The sequence below is a fragment of the Geotrypetes seraphini genome, chromosome 2 (genome assembly GCF_902459505.1).
Source record: "Geotrypetes seraphini chromosome 2, aGeoSer1.1, whole genome shotgun sequence".
In the NCBI taxonomy this organism is placed as follows: domain Eukaryota; kingdom Metazoa; phylum Chordata; class Amphibia; order Gymnophiona; family Dermophiidae; genus Geotrypetes; species Geotrypetes seraphini.
This window is the reverse complement of record NC_047085.1, coordinates 413,846,486-413,868,495: the sequence shown is the minus strand read 5'-3', so window position 1 is coordinate 413,868,495 and position 22,010 is coordinate 413,846,486. Positions and strand designations below refer to the sequence as shown.

Here is a 22,010-nt window from a genome sequence, read left to right as displayed (position 1 = left end):
TCTTTCCATTTTAAACATATGACACAGTGAATTCCACCAAAAATTGAAATTAAGTCTACTGCAATCCTTCCAGTTGGTAGTGATTTGTTGAATGGCAATTCCAGTCATGAACACATGAACTACCTTAAAAAGAGCTTGCAGGCATTTAACACCCTTTAGTACACTGGCCAATAAATCCTGTCTGTGTTTGTTTTAGAAAAGTCTCTTAAATTAATCACAGTTAAAGAATGTAATGTGTGCTGCCTGTCATTGGGTAGGTACTAGAGAATGACACGGTGAGTAAACCGCTGCAACGGGGACAAAAAAAAAATTGGTCGCCGCAGGAATGGGGAGAAGGCCATTCACCGCCCCGTGGAGCGGTGATTGGCCTTGTCCCCGAAGTTAACTGAGGATTGCGTGGTCTAGCAGCCTCCTTCCTCCGAATCACAGTCCAGGCATCTCCCTCCCACCCTCCTTCCCTTCCCCTTCCCTGGCTTACTTTAATTTTAAATCTTAACAAGCTGCCAGAGCCTTGAATTTGCGTGCGGCTACCAGAAAGTCCTCCTCTGATGCAACTTCCTGTTTCCAGTTGCATGAGAGGAGGACTTTCCAGCAGCCGCACACCACTTCAAGACTCCAGCAGGGATAGAGAGAGAGCCTAGAGGTTTGGGGTTTGGCTTCTGTGTTGGGCTTGATGGGCGACTAGTTTGGCCGCTCTGGAGCAGAAGCAGGGCAGTGAGCACAGTTTGGCGGACTGTGGAGCCGGCCCAGGGCTGGCCATGGCGCTACAGCTCCTGGATCACCAGGTGACGAGCGACGAGAAGAACGGCCTCTGGCTACCCGCTCATCAAGCTCCACTTTCTGTGCCATCAAAGCAGATGCAAATTCTTCAGCTTGACAGAAACTTCAGAGGACTACACAGTCATGGTGGATGAGGAGGGTTTTAAAGGGACCTGGACAAGCTGGAAGACTGGGCAAACAAATGGCAAATGCGCTTCAACGTGGACAAATGCAAGGTCATGCATATAGGGAAAAAGAACCCGTTGTTCAGCTACAAATTGGGGGGGGTATTGTTGGGAGACAGCAGACTCAAGAGAGACTTGGGTGTGCTGGTGGATGCATCACTGAAGCCATCTGCACAGTGCGCGGCAGCCTCGAAAAAAGCCAACAGGATGCTGGGCATCATAAAGAAGGGCATAACAACCAGAACACAGGAAGTCATCATGCCACTGTATCGAGCGATGGTGCGCCCACATCTGGAATACTGCGTTCAGTATTGGTCGCCGCACCTCAAGAAGGACATGGCGGTACTTGAAAGAGTCCAAAGGAGAGCAACGAGAATGGTAAGAGGGCTGGAACACTGCCCATACGCCGAGAGGCTGGATAGGCTGGGGCTCTTCTCTCTGGAGAAAAGGAGGCTCAGGGGAGATATGATAGAAACCTTCAAGATCATGAGGGGCATAGAGAGGGTGGATAGGGACAGATTCTTCAGACTGAAGGGGGCAGCTAATACGAGGGGGCATTCTGAGAAATTGAAGGGAGATAGGTTCAAAACAAACGCAAGGAAGTTTTTTTTCACCCAGAGGGTCGTGGACACTTGGAATGCATTACCGGAGGAAGTGATCAGGCAGAGTACGGTCCAGGGATTCAAACAGGGATTGGACGGATTCCTGAGGGATAAAGGGATCATGGGATACTGAAGGAGGAGCTGGGATGTAACACAAGTATAGAAAGTTAACCAGGTAATGAGTAAAAACCAACCAGGTCGTGCATGTGAAAGACCGGAGGGCTAGGGCTTCGATAGGAAGGCAGGACTTAAATAGGAAGCCAAGGTGGCAAGGGAGCCCCTTCTGATGATTCTGACAGGTCGTGACCTGTTTGGGCCGCCGCGGGAGCGGACTGCTGGGCAGGATGGACCTGTGGTCTGACCCGGCGGAGGCACTGCTTATGTTCTTATGCACACACATGCATATTTTGGTAGGCTGACTTGGTGATTTGGTAGCAAGTGCTGTGCAGAGGATCTAGATTTGGTACCTGGTATCAGGACTCTGCTTCATGGATTGGCCTAGGGCTGTGAAAGCCACAGAGCCATATAGTGCTTTTAAGCTTGGGAACTTAGGCTTTTATGGATGCTGCAGGGACAATAGTCGTGGAGACAGGGACAAATTTTTCCCCATGTCATTCTCTAATAGGTACAAATAATTACTTCTGTAATGTTTACACATGGCATGCAGTGAATCCTAGAGACTGAACACTAACCAGAGGAGTTGGAAATTGTTTTCAGAACTAGTTGACACTTGTTTAAATGTTAAGGCAGTGATGCCAATAGTCCCATTCCTGCTTCGTTGTAACATACTTTCACCGTGCCCCCTAATGATTCTCGGTAGAGAATGACATGGTGGATGTTACCCGTGACTAGCCGTGAGTAGCTGCAGGTAACCTGCCAAAACGGTGAAGGGGGAAAGGTGCTCACCACAGGTATCGGAACAAGGCCATCCACCGTCCCGTGGAGCGGTGAATGGCCTTGTCCCCGCAGTTAAGAGAGGGAACGCACGCAGTCACCAATTGCATGCTGCCCCCTCCCTCCTTCCTACCTACCCAAATCTATCTCCCTCCCTCCCCCTTACCTTTGCGGTTCGTTTTAAGGTTTGAGACTTGTTGAAAGCCGCCGGAGCGTACACGCAGTCGCGTGCGTGTGTGGGCAGAAGCTTCTCTGACGCAACTTCCAGTTGCATCAGAAGAGAAACTTCTGCCCACACACGCACATGACTGCATGAACACTCCGTCGGCTTTCAACAAGCTACTCAAATCTTAAAACACGCCGCAAAGGTAAGGGGGAGGGAGGGAGATGCAAGGACAGCGTGAGGGGTGCCAAAGGGCAGTGAGGTGGCGAGAGGGAAGGGTGAAGGGGACGGCGGGGATGGGGTGATGATGGGGACAGATTTTTTTCCACGTATCATTCTCTAATTCTCGGTTCACCTATCAGAGTGCTGGTTCCCTCTGTTACAAGGTATGCCTCGTCTTCTCTTTAGCACTGTTTCTGCTGCATCTCCAGCATCTATCTTCTGCTGCAGCTCCACATTTTTGTTTCCTCCCCCGATCTGGCATCCTCTTTACTGCAGTTTGGCCATCGCCTTACTTCCCATTCTCCTCAGCCCATGGCTGGTCTGTCTGCTGTCTTTTAGCCTGCCTCCTGCTTCTGTTTCAAGTTCCCTTTGCTTTGCAGAGGTCATATTCTTTGCAAGGTACACATTTTCAGCAGCAATCAGGGGTCCCCTGTCAACCAGACACACTTAGGCCTACACATTTAGTTTATTATATATATGTATATAATATGAGAGGGAGAGATTTCTGATAACCAGGTTAATTCCATTTTAGGGCAAGGTTTGTTTGTTTTTTAATTTATTTTGTTGAAAGAAAGAGGGTAAATCAGCAAATTATGAACACAGTTCATACTTAAATTTTTGTTTTATTCCAAATAGATGAGAATAAAAAAATGGCTGAAGAGCTTTATCAGAAAGTCCGAATTCTTTGCTGGGTGATGACTGGTCCTCAGAATCTGGAGGTAAAGGCTAAGCATGTCAAAGCTACTTGGGCCAAGCACTGCAATAAAATCCTGTTCATGAGCTCTAAAGCTGACAAAGACTTTCCTGCTGTGGGTCTAGAAACCGAAGAAGGCAGAGATCAGCTATACTGGAAAACTATTAAAGCCTTCCAGTATGTGCATGACCATCATTTAGATGATGCTGACTGGTTTATGAAAGCAGATGACGATACCTATGTTGTACTAGAAAATCTAAGATGGCTTCTCTCAAAACACAACCCCGAGCATCCGATTTATTTTGGGAGACGGTTCAAGCCTTATGTAAAGCAGGGCTATATGAGCGGAGGTGCTGGATATGTACTAAGTAAAAACGCTTTGAAGAAATTTGTTAATGCTTTCAAAACTGAAAAATGCAGTCATAGTTCATCTGTGGAAGATCTTAGCCTGGGAAAATGCATGGAGATTATTAATGTGGAAGCAGGAGATTCCAGAGACACGGGTGGTAAAGAGACGTTCCATCCCTTTGTTCCTGAACACCATTTAATCAAAGGCTATCTGCCAAGAACATTTTGGTACTGGAATTACAACTATTACCCTCCTGTTGAAGTAAGTTTACAAACATATTAGCATGCTTAAAATGTTTCTGATTTGGATCTGTACTACATAAAGCAGAAGATGCTTGTTTCATACTGACTGAATTATTTTCAAAAGTTAATCTATTTTGTTTCAGAACATCAGGTAGGTTAACATTATTGGGGTGAGGATAATACAAGAGTTGCTAAATCAACTTTAAGTTGGGGTTATTTCCAAATACAGTAGTACGGTACTTTGGATTACGAGTATAATCCGTTCCAGGAGCATGCTCGTAATCCAAAATGCTCGTTTATCAAAGTGAGTTTCCCCATAGGAAATAATGGAAACTTGCTTTGATACGTTCCCCCCCCCCCCCCCCGAGAACCGGCATTGCTCCCCTCGAAGGCCCCCCTGCGATCAGCCCCCCCCCCCCCGCGATCCGGCACACCCCCCCCCCCCCCCGACGCGATCGGGCATCCCAAGTTTCCAAGTTTATTAGTTTTTTAATATCCCGACCATCAAGCAAATGTCTGGCCGGTTAACAGTGTTTTGTAAAGGCTAAAAATGTTATAAAATAATGTGAACATATATGTCGTAGACTAGACAAACTGGAGAGTGAGGGAGATAATGGGAGGAAGGGAGAAGTTACATAATTTAGTAAAGAAGGAGAAAATGGGGAGGGGCTAGAACGTGAGGATTAGGGTAACATTGTTGGAGCATATACTTATTCTCTGTAATAGTCAGAAAGAGGGAGAGTGGGAAACAAAAAAGAGAGAGATTAAAGAGAAGAAGGAGAGAGATTTAGATTCAACCGAAGGCATCTTGAAATAAGAAAGTCTTTAAGCCGGTCTTGAATTTATTTAAATTTTGTTCGTCCCGTAAATGTTGTGGAAGAGAATTCCATAGTGTAGGTGCAGTTACTGCGAAATTGGTTTTTCGGGTGTAATAGAATTCTTTTAAAGAGGGAATAAAGAGGAGTTTTTGGTCAGAGGATCTTAAAGTACGAGGGGAACATTGTGGAATTAGTAGTTTGTCAAGGAATAGTGGTTGATGGAAAAGTTTAATTTTAAAGGAGAGTAAGAACGTGAACGTGAACTCTCAGGCCTTGAGCATGCGCAGATGCTCATGGCCCAGCAGTCGAGGAGGCCGATCTTCAAGAGTGCACAGATGAGGGTAAGAAACGGCGGGGGGGTGCCCAATTGTGTCGGGGGGGATGTCGGATCGTGGCGGGGGGTGACCAATCGTGGCGGGGGGTGGGTCGGATAGTGGCAGGAGGGTGCCCAATTGCGTCGGAGGGTGCCGATTCGAGGCAGGGGGATGCCCGATCGCGTTGGGGGGGTGCCGGATCGCGGGGGGGGGGGGGGGCTCGTAAATCGAGCCATGCTCGGTTTCAGAGGCACCGATTTTGCAAATGTTTTGCTCGTCTTGCAAAACAGTGCACTCATAAACCAAGGTACCACTGTAAATGGTAACCTGAAGCTCTGTACTGATGTGTAAGATTTTTATGTTAACAAGTAACTGACACCAAAATCTACCTGACTACCGGCAATACCCCCCACCCCACAACCCTCCTAGCAGAACACTTCAAGAATAAAATTACAAAGACCAGAACTACCCTAAATTGCACCCCAACCCACCTAACTGAACTCACAATACACCCTACAGAAAAAGAATCAACTGCTACAGATAGAACTTGGTCCCAATTCCCCAATATACAATGGGCCGAACTCAACAAACTCTACAAAAAGTACAACCACACATCCTATGACCTCAAACACTGCCCATCATATCTCCTAATAACATCCAGCACAAAATTCCGTACTCTACTCCTAGAGTGGATACAAACCATGCTCACAGACGGCTTTTCCCAACCAACCTCAGCAAAATCATTATCACCCCGATCCAAAAAGACCCAAAAGGACCAACAGACCAACTATCCAATTACAGACCCATTGCTTCAATACCTCTATATGTCAAACTAACAGAAGGACTAGTAGCCAAACTCCTCACCAACTATCTAGATGACCATAACATACTTCACACCACGCAATCTTGCTTCAGAACCAACTTCAGCACAGAGACTCTACTAGGCGCCCTTATTGACATAGCCAGACAACACCTCACACAGGTAAAAAAATATCGCTCATACAACTGGACCTGACCACAGCATTTTACCTGGTAGACCATAGCATCCTACTGCAAATTTTGGACACAATAGGTATCTCAGATAAAGTATACTCATGGTTTGAAGGTTTCCTAAAATCCAGAACATATAGAGTAAAATCAGACAAAGAAAAATCGGAACCTTGGTCTAATCCCTGCGGCGTACCACAAGGATCCCCTCTATCCCCGACTCTCTTCAACCTCTATACTGCTTCCCTCAGTGCGTACCTGGACAAACTAGGCTTAACCTCCTATAGCTATGCAGACAACATTACCATTCTCATACTGTTTGATCAAATAAAGCCCACATTGAACACTAAAAACAGTAGCGACTTGGATGGAAGATCACAAACTGAAACTTAACCCAGACAAAACAAAATTCATCCTCCTCGAGAATAACAAAGTCCCTACTATAATCAACCTAGAAATCAACTCAATCTAGGAATGACGATAGACAGATGCTGCACCATGGAGCCACAAATAAATAAAACAATACAGAAATCCTTTACAGTTATGAGAAACCTAAGACAAGTCTGAAAATTATTCGAAAGAACACGATTCCAGCTCATAGTAAAATCTCTAATCCTAGGTCTACTAGACTATTGCAACATCCTCTGTCTCCCCTGCCCTGCAACAATGATTAAACAATTACAAACAATTCAAAATACAGCTCCGAGACTTGTTTACTCATTGAGGAAACACGACCACATTACAGAGGCATACCTCAACTCCCACTGGCTTCCAATTCAGGAAAGAATACTATTTAAGTTCTACTGCATACTATTTAAAACTATAAACAGAAACATCCCAATCTACCTGAACAACCGCCTCATCCAATCTACCTCAACCAGACATAGAAAAACACCCCCCCCCCATTCACTCACCTTCCAATCAAAGAAGTTAAACGGAAAAAAACTATACGATAGCCTTCTGGCCACTCAAGCAGCAAAATTAGATAACCTAATCTCCAATCTAATGATAACAACCCCAGACTACAAGATGATCAGAAAAGAAATAAAGACTATACTCTTCAAGAAATCCCTGAAAAAGTCTTAACACCACAAAAACCTTCCTCTTCCCATTTTCTTCCCGACTCACCGATACTACTTGATCTACACTTTACCTTTACTAGAAATGACCAATGATCTTTTTTGTAACCCACCTTTATAACTCTTTTGTAATCCACCTTGAACCGCAAGGTAATGGCGGAATAGAAATCTCTAATGTAATGTGGAACAAATCATGCGAGTTTCCCTTACTTTCTATGGGAAAACTCGCTTTGATATACGAGCACTTTGGTTTACGAGCATGCTTCTGGAACGAATTTTATGCTCACAAAACAAGGTTCCACTGTACTATGTATTGTCTTTTGGCCTTGCAACAGCCTCAAGAGTATTTACAAAAATGTCCAGGCAGCAGTCTGCATTGAGATGCTGTAACTATTAAAGTTCCCCTATTTTAACAACTAACTGGTCAAGAACAAAGGAAGGTAGAAAAGAATCAGTGTGCATGACCTTTCATGTGCTAGAGCTGCTAGGGTTCATTATAAACTATCTCAATTCACAGCTCCACAAATCACGGAATTCATAAGAGCCCTGCTAAACACGACTTTAGCATCTGCATTTCTTCCACAGCAGTGAATCTTTGCTCATTTTACAAGTCGATAGGTATCAGCTGGTCAAAGGTTGAGAATGCTGTGCCACATGGCCTCCACAGTTCGTTACTCCCATGGCACACCCCAATTTTAGACAAGTTTAATGGACCCTATCCATCCAGTGGTTGCAAGCCAGGAGAAAACCTCAGGATATCACATCAGTCACAGCTCCACTCTGGGACTTGTAGTCCTGATGGATGATGATATCCAGTCTAGTAGAAGGAAACCCTTTCCAAATTCTTCAAATTCAGAAAGTCCTCATGAAGGATGCATCCAGCCTGAGATGAGGAGCTCATGTAGATGGCTTCCACACTTGAGGTATGTATTCAGCTCAGGAAAAGCTTTATCAGATAAACTTCTAGAGCAGGGCTGCACAATTCCGGTCCTCGAGATCTACAGACAGGCCAGGTTTTCAGGATATGCACAATGAACATGCATGAGAGAGATTTGCATACCAAGAAGGCAGTGCAGGCAAATCTCTCTCATGCATATTCATTGTGGATATCCTGAAAACCTGGCCTGCCTGTAAATCTCAAGGACCGAAATTGGGCAGTCCTGTTCTTGAGCTAAAAGCAATCAAACACATTGAGGGCTTTCAGAGATTAGTTATCATTCTAGTCCAGACAGACAACCAGGTTGCAACTTCCTATATTGATAGGCAGGAAGGGACAGATTTGTACATCCTGTGTCAAGAAGCAGTCAGAATGTGGAAGTGAGAAAGAGCATATTATCCCTTTATTCTGCAGTTCTTCTCTAGGGAATCTGGGATACTGAAATGTTTTCCAGCGCTGATTACCCAGGATCTACAGCATCCTGACCTTCAGTCCCTGACTGTCATGGATTGGATGTTGAGAGAATAATGTGTCTCATGTTCTGTTGCCTTGCAGAAGAGCTTCCACTAGGAAGTCTTACAGTTTTAAATGGAAGAGGTTTGCTGCCTAGTGTAAAGGCAATGACTTAGTTCCTTTTTCCTCTCTCATACAAAAACTGCTCGATTACCTCCTACATCCAATTTAGGTCTTAAAGATCAACTCTTTTAAGGTTCTCCTTAGTGCAGTTGGCACTTAGCACCAAGTCAAAGGTTAACCCTTCTGTGCCCAGCTTTTAGTTGTTTGCATTATGAGTGACTTGCTTCTTTTGAAGTTTATAACATCTTGCAGTGTTTTGGGACCTCAGTGTTGTTTTAACTTAGTTGACTACAGCTCCTTTTGAGCCACTGGATGCCTGCCACCTGAAATACCCGACATGGCAGTTGCTTCATTCTAGAGCAGGGATGTCAAATCTCAGTCCTCGAGGGTCGCAATCCAGTCAGGTGTTTAGGATTTCCCCATTGAATATGCATGAGATCTATTTGCATGCTCTCCTTTCATTGTATGATAATAGATCTCATGCATATTCATTGGGGAAATCCTGAAAACCCAACTGGATTGCGGCCCTTGAGGACTGACATTTGACATCCCTGGTCTAGAGAGCCAGTGAGCTTTGGGGTCTGGCCTAATGGTTAGTATAATGGCCTGAGAACTGAGGGAACCAAGGTTGCTTCTCCCGGTGACTCCAGACAAGTCACTAAAACCCTCCATTGCTCCAGGTACAAAATAAGTTCCTGTGTATATAATATGTAAACCATTTTGACTGTAACTATGAAAAGGCAATATATGAAATCCCATCACCTTTCCTAGTAGTTGATCCACCTTACATGGTGTTTCAACAGTGTATGCTCCTAAGTTCTTTCCTAAGATAATGTCAAGATGTCAAAGAGTTCCATCTTACAATCAGTCTTTCTACTGGTTTTATTTTTTCTCCCAAAACCCATATATAGGAGGTGTGCAGGGTAGGAGCATGGTCCTGCGAGACCCCCAATTTTGGCCCCCAAATCTCATCCTATATTCAAGTATATATATTCAAGTATATATAGGAAGAGATTTGGAGGCAAAAAAAATGGGGGTCTCGTCCTACATTCGAGTCATCACCCGACCCCCCACCCCCCTCCCCTTCCCAACTTGATGCAGGCCTCTGATAGGCCAGGGCAAGAGAGATCCCTCCTGTCTCCCGTCCCAGCCGATACAAATAATTTTTTTGAACCCCCTCTCCCTTCCTATATTTTCAGTTATCCCTGGTGGTCCAGCAGTGAATGGGCAGGACCATGCTTCTGCCCTGCACACCTCTTTCCTGGCTCTGGGCTCACAGCGCACAGGCACGGAGGAGCGAGCTTCTGGAGCTCCCGCATGGCCCTGCACCGCTATTTGAATAGCTGCCACCAGTTCTCACGAGATTGTGGGACCTGGCGGCAGTCATTCAGCTAGCGGCGCAGGGCCATGCGGAAGCTCCAGAAGCTTGCTCCTTTGCGCCGTGAGCCCCAAGCCCCGAAGGAGGTATGCAGGGCAGGAGCGTGGTCCTGCCCATACACTGCTGGACCAAAAGGGATAACTGAAAAGGTACATGGGGGTAACAGAAAAAAGTATGCGGAGGGAGAGGGCACGGAGGAGGGGGGTAAAAAAAATTATTTGTATCAGCCGGGATGGGAGACGGGAGGGATCTCTCCTGTCCCGGCCTACCACTAGACCACCAGAGGTGAAAGAGGAGCTGAAACAGGTGCAGAGCCTAGCAGGGATGGGGGACAGGGTGCAGTGCAGAGTCTGGCAAGTAGTGAGGGGGGCTGGCTGCAGAGCCTGTGAGGGAAGGGGGTTGGCTGCAGAGCCTGGGAGGGCATGGAGGGAAGGGGGCTGGGTACAGAGCCTTGCAGGGTAGGGAGAGAAGGGGGCTGGGTGCAGAACCTAGCAGGGAGGTGGGCTGAGTGCAGAGCCTGTCAGGGGAGGACATCTGGGTGCAGATCCTGGCAGGGCATGGCACTTTAATATTAAGCCCCCGTCTTATATTCAAGTCAACCATTTTTCCTCCTTTTTGGGGTGGAAAATTGGGAGTCTCAACTTATATTCGGATCGACTTATATTCAAGAGTATAGATATATAAGCACAGTACATGCTTTGGAGTGCAAGAGCCTTGGCCTTCTAGTTAGAGTGGACTACAGTCTGTAGAAAGTACACCTAGCTTTGTTTTGAGCCAAACCAGATAGTTGCTGCCATAGCCAGTGCAGTCTGCTGGCCAGTTTGAGAGTGCATTTCCTTCAGTTATGCCCAGGGTAATGTCATAGCTGATAATATTAGAGCCTTGGATGTGTTGATAGCCCACTTGAGATCAACCTTCATAGAGGAAACATGCAGAGCTGCAATATGGTCTTCAATCCACAAATTCACATAACATTGGTTTGATACAGGACACCTGACTTGATAGTTTAGCCAGACAGTTCTCTAGCATTTATTTGGGATTAGAATTCAACTCCACCTTCTTAGGCCCATTTATTTCTGTGTGTGATTGTCTAAAAATAAATAAGTTCTTAAGGCGATCAATGAGGAGGTGATGATCGACAGTGTCGAAAGCAGCTGACAAGTCTAGAAAGATAAGAAGGACGGATTTTTGATGGTCATGGAAATAGTGTATAGTAGAGGTAAGACAAAGTAGGAATAATTCTGTGGCATAGTTGGAGCAGAAATTGGTTTGGTATGGGTGAAGGGCATTGCTTTTGTCAAGGAAATTGGTAAGCTGATTCAGTACTACTTTTTCCGTGAGTTTAGTGATAAGAGGAAGGTTGGCGATAGGATGAAAGTTTGCTGGCTGTGTTTCATCTAGATTGGAGTTTTTTAGTTTTGGGAAAACTAGAGCTGATTTCCAAGCTGTTGGGACAAGATTAGAAGTAAGACTTTTGTTATCATTTCCCAAATGAATGGGCTGAAAATAGGGAAAAAATTTTTTTAGAGTTGAAGGTGAGATGCTCTCTTTTGGGTTATTAGAAGTGTTGATTGATTGGAAGACTTTGATTAGGTCTGGTAAGGAAGGAGGTTTAAGATTAGAAAGAGTGCTGAAGGGTATAAAATCTGTCTGGTCTGAAGAAGCTAGAGACTGTAAGGGTATGGATTGTCCTAGATTCAGTCTGATATCTCTTATTTTCTGGTCAAAGAAGTTAGCGAGTTCTGAAGCTGATGGTTGTATAAGTAAAGGGGGAGGTTTCTTGTTTGAGTATGGGAATAGGGATCATACTATACTAAAGAGTGCGGAAGAGTGAGCTGTGGTTATGTATTTTGAAAAGTAGTCTTTTTTTTTTGGCTTGTTGTATTGAAGTTTTGTATTGAGTAGCAATTTATTTGTAATGACGAAGGGAATTGTTGGACCAAGATTGCTGTCATTTATGTTCAATGGAGCGGAGTTGTCGGTGGAGGAGGGCAAGATTTTCAGTGAACCATGATTTCTTTTTAGGTTGTAATTGGGATGTTTTTTTTCCTGGGAGAGGGACAAGTAGGTCCATGAAAGATTGTTTTGAGTTTTTCCCGTGATCATTGTTCTTCCATTGTAAGATTAGTGAAATCTTGTAGATTCAAGTTAAAAGAATTTTGTATAGCGGAAAATGTAATTTTATTGATGTCTCTGCAAGTATAAGTGCTCTGTGAGGTGGTGGATGGGGGAGTAGGAAGGTTTAGTTGAAGACTGAATAGAACATGGTCCAACCAAGGGAGAGAGTAGGTTTGAGGATTTTGAAAGATATGGCTGATAGCTGTTGGACCGAGTATCATGTCAATGGTGTGTCCTGCAGAGTGAGTAGGAGATGAGCAGTGGAGTCAGGGAGATATCTGAGGTTAGGGTTAAGAGTTCTGATGTGTTTGAGTGGTTTGGCTGATCGAAATGTATATTAAAATCCCCAAAGATAATAGGGTTTGGATGGGAAATGCAGAAGTTCATGATTGCAGACATGAGAGCAGTTAAGGAAGGTTTGGTGACAAGGGGGAGGGGAAAGGTAAGTAAGAATGAAATTAAGAGGTTGGGAGTTTGTAATAGAGAATTGGAGAATTTCAACTGGTGGAAGTTGTATGATGGAGAAAGGTCAATTTTAAAGGGGATAGAAGAATGATAAATCACGGCTAGGCCTTCTCCTTTTTTATTTGGACAGCATTGAAGTTTTGATTTATAGTTGTTTGGGCAGGCTTGATTAATATAAGCCTCCTCGCCTTGGGTTAGCCATATCTCAATTAAGCAGAGAATGTATAGGTTATGATGGTATTTGGTTTTAACAGAGCAAATGTTTGAGAGGCCTATTTTTGGTTTGGTATAGTGGTGTAAAGGTTTTGTATATGTTGTATGGTGTGGGATTAGAGGAATGGCTGTAAGACACCTGGGCCAATTGCCTGTGAGGACTCAAAGGAGGGAGGGGTCGATGGCCCCAGAAAACAGGAATTGAGGCAATAGAATTGATTAAGCAGTTAGGTGAGGAGAAGAATGAATAAGGGGAGGGGTAATAGAGGGACCAATTAGCGAAGAAATAAGAGTAAAAGACTATTTAGAAAAAAGAGTATAGTCTTACCAATAGAATTGTAGAAGGTGGTTTTAGAAGGACTTGAAAATAAGAGCGCAGGAAGGAGCTGCATGAAAGAGCGCATAAAGGAATAGGATCTGCTCCTTGAGCACACTCAAAAAGGAGATGTTTTTGAAGGGGAGGCTACCGGAGCAAATTTGTGGTCTTCTCGGAGAGCCTGTTGGGAGCAGAGTGAGAAGACATTAAGAGGATAAATTTTTTTTTAAAAAGACAAAGAGTAATGGGTAAGCCCCGCCAAATGGGCTCTTGCTCAATACCTCAAACCCCCCCCCCCCAAAAAAAAAAAAAACAACTGAATCCTTCACAAAGTGTGTATAGCCAAAGTCTCCTTTGACAATAACAGTTGGCATTCTAGCAACCAAGCAGACTTTGGTAAATTAGCTAGTATCCCATATTCAGCAAACAACTAGAACATCTCTAAACAGTAACCTGAAACCTTATCAAATTAGAGCCACTTCAACTGGATACCATGTCAAGTAGTGACTTGGCCCTTACTTCATACTTCTATTTCACTTTATTTTTTGGTTCAGGCCATAGTTGTAGACGGTGTATTTGGTCAAGGGGAGAGTGTGGCGCAGTGGTTAAAGCTACAGCCTCAGCACCCTGGGATTGTGGGTTCAAACCCACGCTGCTCCTTGTGACCTTGGGCAAGTCACTTAATCCCTCCATTGCCCCAGGTACGTTAGATAGATTGTGAGCCCGCCCCGACAGAGAGGGAAAACTGCTTGAGTACCTGAATAAATGCATGTAAACTGTTCTGCGCTCCCCTGGGAGAATGGTATAGAAGAAAATTGAATAAATAAATAAAGTTGTGTTGGCCAACCTATTTCTCACATATGTCAGTCAGTCTTCTCACCAAACAATGGGCAACAGTTCTTAGAGAGATGAGAATTTCTGATCTTAAGAACTAACCACTTTGTATGCCTTACTTAATTCTGTTTGACAGGAAAAGTAGGACAAAACAAGCACACAGGTCTAGTTTCTATAAACTGTACCTAATTGTACCTACATTATTGTTATCCCAGGACAAGCAGGCAGCATATTCTTGACGGCACCGACGGAGTCCCGGTACGGACAATTTTAGAGTGATTGCACTCTAAGATCTTTGAAAGTTCTAGTAGGCCGCACCGCGCACGCGCGAGTGCCTTCCCGCCCGACAGAGGCGCGCGGTCCCCAGTTTCTTAGTTTCCGCGGAGCTAAGAAGACGCGTGTTCCAACTGCTGTTGGAAAATTTTTTCAAATTTTTCTCGCCTTCCCGCTCGCGCGTTATTTTCTTGTCGTGATTTATTCACCTTATCGTTTCTTTCTTTTATTTTAAAAAAAAAAAAAGTCCATTTTTTTTTTACTTTTTTCCGGTCAGCCCCGGCGGGGCCTGTTGGCACCATCGAAGCCTCGGGCTTCGATTTTGCTACGGCCGTTTTTCCCTTCATGCCCCCTTCACCGGGTTTTAAGAAGTGTCAGCGGTGTGCACGTCCTATTTCCCTTTCCGACCCGCACAAGTGGTGCCTTCAGTGTCTGGGTCCGGACCATAGGGCAGAAACGTGCACCCGCTGCAGTTCTCTCCAAAAGAGAACTCTAAAGAATCGCCAAATTCAACAGCAAATTCTTTTCGGTGCCACCATGGAAGTTCCCCCGGCATCGACACCGTCATCTTCCTCCAAATCGGCACGGGTGACTTCGACACCGCAAGATCCATCCTCGGTGTCGCACCCTGTAGGTAAGCCGGCTAAGAAGCCATCCCCTACTGTCCTTAGCCCGCCAGTCGAACAAGCAGTGAGCCAAGTCCTGCAGACTGCGCGCCGGCCTCGCAAACGCTCCGCTCCTATTGAAGTCACTGCCTCTTCATCGGCATCGACTTCGCCTGAGCGTCGAGCTGCACCGCAGGTACCGAGCAAGAAAAAAGCGGTACCGGTGCCATCGGGACCGTCTCTGGATGAGAGAATAGCATCCATCCTTCAGGTCCAGCTTAAGGAGCAGTTACAACACTTGCTCCCGGCTCTGCTGACTCCGAGCCTTCCAGTGTCGGTACCTACTGAGCATTCGGTGCCGATCGTCGAACAGCCTGTTTTGTCGGCATCGACGTTGTCGGCACCGCAAAAATCTGTTTCTATGCCTGTTCTCTCGGCGGAACCGAAGTCTCTTCGACGCACTGCTTACTCGACTTCGGAGCCGGTGCCGTTCTCTGACACCCGTACTGCTGCACAGTCACCCGGTACGGTGTCCATGACCTTTTTGCAGCTCCCCACAACCATCAGCTGCCCCTGTTTTGCTCCAGACTCTACTCTCCTCACCGTCTGGCGCCCGATGCATTTCTCCTGGATTGGACCAGTCTCTTCCTATATGCTTTTCCCCCTCTACCGCTCATGCTGTGAACACTGTTCAAGCTCAAGAGGGAACAAGCCACCATGATTCTCATCGCTCCACGGTGGCCCAGGCAACATTGGTTCTCCCTTCTACTTCAACTCAGTTCCAGGGAACCCATACCTCTTCCACTGTTTCCTTCTCTGCTTTCTCAGCATCAGCAGACCCTACTGCATCCCAACCTACAGTCTCTGCACCTGACAGCTTGGTATCTCTCAGGCTGACTTCGGCTCACTCACTCCTTTCTCAGCCTGTCCGCTCTATCATTGATGCTTCCAGGAAACCGGCCACGCTCCAATGTTATCAACAGAAGTGGTCTCGGTTTTCTTCCTGGTGCCTCTTACATCACCATGATCCCATGTCTCTAGCAGTGGGACTGGTGTTGGACTATCTTCTTTCCTTGTCTGACTCTGGTCTTAAATCTACTTCTATCAGAGTTCACCTTAGTGCCATTGCTGCCTTTCATGAGCCAATTCATGGAAAACCCCTCTCGGCTCATCCTTTGGTTTCTCGGTTCATGAGGGGCCTTTTCAATGTGAAACCACCTCTCAAGCCTCCTCCTGTGGTCTGGGATCTCAATGTGGTTCTTTCCGCTTTAATGAAGCCTCCTTTTGAACCTTTGGCCACAGCGCATTTCAAATTTCTTACCTGGAAAGTGGTCTTCCTTATAGCTCTCACTTCTGCCAGGAGGGTCAGTGAACTGCATGCACTAGTGGCCGATCCACCTTTCACTGTTTTTCACCATGATAAGGTGGTTCTCCGTACACACCCCAAATTTCTTCCTAAGGTTGTGTCTGACTTTCATCTTAACCAGTCCATAGTCCTACCTGTATTTTTTTCCAAAGCCTCATTCTCATCCAGGTGAACAGGCTTTGCATACCTTGGACTGTAAACGTGCTCTGGCTTACTATCTTGAACGTACTAAGCCCCACAGATCATCTCCTCAACTATTTTTGTCCTTTGATCCTAACAAGTTGGGTCATCCTGTATCTAAACGCACTCTCTCCAATTGGCTTGCTGCTTGCGTTTCTTTCTGTTATGCTCAGTCGGGCCTGACACTGGAAGGTTCTGTCACGGGCCACAAAGTTAGAGCTATGGCAGCATCTGTAGCTTTCCTCCGATCTACTTCCATTGAGGAAATCTGCAAGGCTGCTACTTGGTCCTCAGTTCACACTTTTACATTACATTATTGTCTGGATGCATTCTCCAGACGGGATGGACACTTCGGCCAATCTGTTTTACAAAATTTATTTTCCTAATGGCCAACCTTCCCTCCATCCCTCTTTTTGTTAGCTTGGAGGTCACCCATCAGTCAAGAATATGCTGCCTGCTTGTCCTGGGATAAAGCACAGTTACTTACCGTAACAGGTGTTATCCAGGGACAGCAGGCAGATATTCTTGCGTCCCTCCCACCTCCCCGGGTTGGCTTCTTAGCTGGCTTATCCTAACTGGGGACCGCGCGCCTCTGTCGGGCGGGAAGGCACTCGCGCGTGCGCGGTGCGGCCTACTAGAACTTTCAAAGTTCTTAGAGTGCAATCACTCTAAAATTGTCCGTACCGGGGCTCCGTCAGTGCCGTCACCCATCAGTCAAGAATATCTGCCTGCTGTCCCTGGATAACACCTGTTACGGTAAGTAACTGTGCTATTCTGCTTCATGTGTTTGTTAATCAACTGCTAGACGCCACTTATAGATCGTGCCTAGCAGCGCCTTAGTGGACTTAGGTGCTTATAGGTAGGTACCAGTATATTAGACCTTAGTTCCTTTAGGTTTCCGTACTCTCTGGAAGGTATATCAGCCCGGTAGAAAATTAAGATCTGAAGGAGGTATTAGACTGATTTCTGTAAAGGAACACTGTTCGATATGTAAGATCAAGAGCATCAATGCTTTCCAAAGCTGGGGTGAAGCTCTGGAATTCCCTCCCTGGAATCCTGAGGATTTTTATCGATCGCTTGCAATTTTAAAAAAATGCTGAAAACACAATTATTTGTTGACGCTTTTTTAGGAAATAACATTGAAGAATGACTCAGTGTTGGTACATATTGAAGAGAACTTTGATGGTTTTGTACTCTTGTACTTTTTTAGAGTGTTATGTTCCTGTGTGGCATGATGGGATTTTTAGTTTGAATTTATGTTGATTATATTTTTAGATTATAAATGCTATAAGAAATAATATGTGCATTGTATTGTTTGATGAAATATTATGTATGTTTTTGTATGGAAAACCGCTTAGGATTATGTGGTCTAAAAATTTTAAAAATAAATAGACCATGTTTTACATGGCCTATTTTACTGGTGCCTAACAGACATCTAGCGATGTCTAACCCCCTCTTCTACAAAGCTACACTAGCAGCTGCCAAGTCTACCACTCCTATTTTCTGCCTCTAGCCATGCTTACTTTTCAGGTAGGTGACAATAGGCATCGGAAGGTGCCTGGAGGGTACGTTGCTCTGAGTTCCATGTGGAACTCTTAATTAATTAATTTTAAAAAATGTATTTCAATTAACTTCAATGCTGTGATAAATTACAACACCATTTAAGCTAATTTTTAAAAAATTGGATTGTGCATGGATTATAGTTAGGCATCGCTAGGTGTCCTTAGTGTAAATGCCATTCATAGCATTTGGCCCACAGTCCCTCCCCGTCGCCCCGGGTTACATTCTTCTTGAGCTCTGTAACTAAAATGCTTTCAGCCCTGTGAGCAGGGAAAGGCCATGCACTTAGTTCAGAGCTCTAATCTGATCTGATGACCTATGGCGATGAGGCTCAATTATGTTCCTGATCTATCTTGCTATCTTCAGAAACCACAAATGAGAAACAATAGTTCACCCAATCCTTCTCTTCACCCCCAAAATTATTTTTGTAAGCATTCTGAATATGTTTGCTTGTAAAAATGTGAATACCAGTGTTAAGTACACTTGAGTGATAAGGTAAACCTAATGAAAGGTCCCTAAGCTTTTGAACATTCTGTAGTGTACATTTGTATACTGTATATCTCCTCATTCAAGTTAAATTCACAGTATAGTAGGTTAGTTGTTCATATTTATATTGCAAGGATCTAAATGTAGGAAAGGAGAGATTTTTCTTACATACAAGAAATGAGGATTTTAAGGGCCTGTTTTACAAAGCCGCGCTAGCGGTTGCAGCGCGGTAACAACCCCGAAGCCCATAGAGATTTAATGGGCTTCGGGGCTGTTGCCGCTTTGTAAAAAAGGCCCTAAATGTGCAGCTGAATAAAGACTTAATTTTGTTTGGCAGTAAAGATTAGCATTCAGCACTAATTGAAGTATGGTTGGTTAGTGTTCACTATACTTATTAGCCCTACATTTAAACTCTAAACCACTGATTTAAGCCAGAATCATAGAAAGCCTTAACTTTTGCATAGAAAAATTTCAAAACATGTAATCTGGTTCTTAACATTGTTGTGCTTTTATCTTCTTCTTTTTAGGGTCCAGAATGCTGTTCAGATATGACAATCTCTTTCCACTATGTTGATTCTTCACTAATGTATGAACTAGAGTATTTGGTTTATCATCTTCGCCCGTATGGATATAGATATAGATACAACCCAGATTACTTGGAGAATGTGGGCCAACAAAAAGAGAACGATGCTGCTGCACCAGCAGATAAAAATTCAGAACCTATTGCTTGAAACTCTTCCTTTAGCTGAACGTTATGAAAAATTTAATCTTGCCCTGAAAAGATAGTTTAAAATGAAGAAATATTTTGTTCCAATTTTGCTTTTTAAAGTATAAAATGCTGATTTTAAATGTTTTTCCTTTCCCTTATCTGCACATTTAATTTTATTCTGTTGAGTTGTGATATGAATGAAAAAACAGTGGTATTTCATGTGATGATGAAAGTCTCTCTTTCCCCAAAAAGGTAAACTGAAACATATTTTGTGTTCATTCCTATCTTCAAAATTGCAGTACATAATTTTCTGACATAAGCATGCCCAGTTCCAATACCTGTCAGATTGGTCTAGTTGGCAAAACTAAGGTTGGTAAAGTTTGAATTTTATCTTGAATTTGCTCCAAACAAAATAATGCCTGTAGCCTTAGTGGCCTGTATGTATAATACATAGAAAAAACACAAAAAGGCAACCTAGTCACATCAAGGTTTGTGTGGGGGACGCTCAAGATGCCAAAATTGGCTCGCAACTAACAAACCAAAATGGGGTGAATATAATATAGGGTGCTCTCAGTGTGAACCCTCAGTGATAGGAGCACAGCTCCGACACTTCACTTCTGGGTCAAGGCGGTAAGCCTCCACCCACACACCATCATTGAGCACCCTGTGTGTGCTGAAATTAAAGGGACCTAAGTCCACTAAATCAAACAATCAAAATGAGTAAATCAAACTCAACACAAACAACCTGAGTGACCCCCAAACAAACCCTGCCAGCCAGACCCCCCGACTCACACAACAAAATCAAAAATCACCATGCAAAAATCAAATGAACACAATACTTATCTGAAACTATCTCACAAACTGATAAACGCAAAAAAACGCACCAGGAGAAGAGGTTCGACCCCCGACGGAACACGAACAAAGAGGTCGGCTGGAGGGCTGGAGGGCCGCCCTCCAGCCGACCTCTTTGTTCGTGTTCCATCGGGGGTCGAACCTCTTCTCCTGGCGCGTTTTTTTGCGTTTATCAGTTTGTGAGATAGTTTCAGATAAGTATTGTGTTCATTTGATTTTTGCATGGTGATTTTTGATTTTGTTGTGTGAGTCGGGGGGTCTGGCTGGCAGGGTTTGTTTGGGGGTCGCTCAGGTTGTTTGTGTTGAGTTTGATTTACTCACTTTGATTGTTTGATTTAGTGGACTTAGGTCCCTTTAATTTCAGCACACTCAGGGTGCTCAATGATGGTGTGTGGGTGGAGGCTTACCGCCTTGACCCAGAAGTGAAGTGTCGGAGCTGTGCTCCTATCACTGAGGGTTCACACTGAGAGCACCCTATATTATATTCACCCCATTTTGGTTTGTTAGTTGCGAGCCAATTTTGGCGTCTTGAGCGTCCCCCACACAAACCTTGATGTGACTAGGTTGCCTTTTTGTGTTTTTTCTACAATAGGAATTTTGGCAAATTTGGAGTGTATTGTTGTTGTTGTATAATACATAGGACTGAATACAGCGTAAGTCATATCTTATTGATTGTTAGGACATAATAACCAAATAACCCTTTCAGACTTGTAAAATTCTGGGAGCCAGGTCACTGGAGTGGTTAACTTAGCATCTGGCACCTAAAGAGGGGGAAAAAAATGCAAGAGCAAACTAAAATACAGGCCCACAAATTGCAGTAGCAACAACAAAGTAAATTTCCACCATTCCTTTCTTCAGTGGATCATTTTTGAAGCTACTTATTGTAGAAATGGTGCATAACCCCCGCGCTAGCTGAAAAACTGCCACCTGCTCAAGAGGAGGCGGTAGCGGCTAGCATGGCCGGCAAATTAGCACGCGCTGTTACGCGTGTTAAACCGCTAACGCAGCTTCGTAAAAGAAGCCCTATAATTAAGCAGTGTCTAAGCTATCCAAAAGAAAAACAATATTTGATCAATTTGAAAAAATATTTAAAATACACTAAGCAACCAGAATTTTCTCTGCATTTTTTGTTTGTGTATAGACCTTCATGGATCATACCTAAGTGTAAATACTAGAAAATAGAATATTTCTATGTATTTTTATGTAACTGGAACACGGAACTTTGAAGTGAATTGGTTTGTGTAAAACCACTTAGATTTTTTATTTGCATTTAAAATGTAAGCTTCAACTTAGCTTGTGGATTCAAATCCAATTTGTGCAGGTAAGGTCAGTATTTATGGGTCTGTTTGCTGATGAGAACCTACGTGTGCAATTAAGCAAAGTAGAATATTTTAAGAATTGGGCTGATCATGTATGGCACAATATATAATGACATTTGAAATTAACATGAAAGATATTCTCAGTTTTGCAAATCACGCCAAAAAAAAACTTCCTTAAAAAAAATCTATTTAAAAAAAAAAAATTTTTTTAAATCTGAAACAAATAATGAATCTCAACATAGTTACAATTAGTTTTTTAATCAACTTTCTACCTCTAAGCAGGAACACAAATTGTACATTTCTGGGTAATTAGTAATGATACCATACTGTGGGTCAGTGGTTTGAAAGGAGGTTTGTGCCAATAAAGCAATTAAGAGAAGTACTGTAGTTTGAGGCAGCAGGCTGATATCTCTGTTATGCAGATTGAAAGGAGCCAAGTCTGAGGACCACAGCTAGAGAAGACACAAGCTTTTTCTGCCTCCTTAGAGGCTCTAGGTATTTAAGTTCTGCCATCA

The 22,010-nt window shown here is 44.0% G+C and overlaps 1 protein-coding gene across 6 annotated transcripts in view; it reads left to right on the top strand.

Moving 5' to 3' along the window:
- C1GALT1 (core 1 synthase, glycoprotein-N-acetylgalactosamine 3-beta-galactosyltransferase 1) overlaps positions 1-19,468 on the top strand; it is a 35,637-nt gene extending 16,169 nt beyond the window's left edge. For all 6 annotated transcript variants that reach the window (XM_033931042.1, XM_033931043.1, XM_033931040.1 and 3 more), the window contains 2 exons: positions 3,462-4,129; positions 19,143-19,468. In XM_033931042.1, the coding sequence (XP_033786933.1) occupies positions 3,462-4,129; positions 19,143-19,346 (872 nt within the window). In that variant the 3' untranslated portion in view covers positions 19,347-19,468. The remainder of the gene's footprint in view (positions 1-3,461; positions 4,130-19,142) is intronic.
- The last annotated feature ends 2,542 nt before the right edge of the window (positions 19,469-22,010 follow it).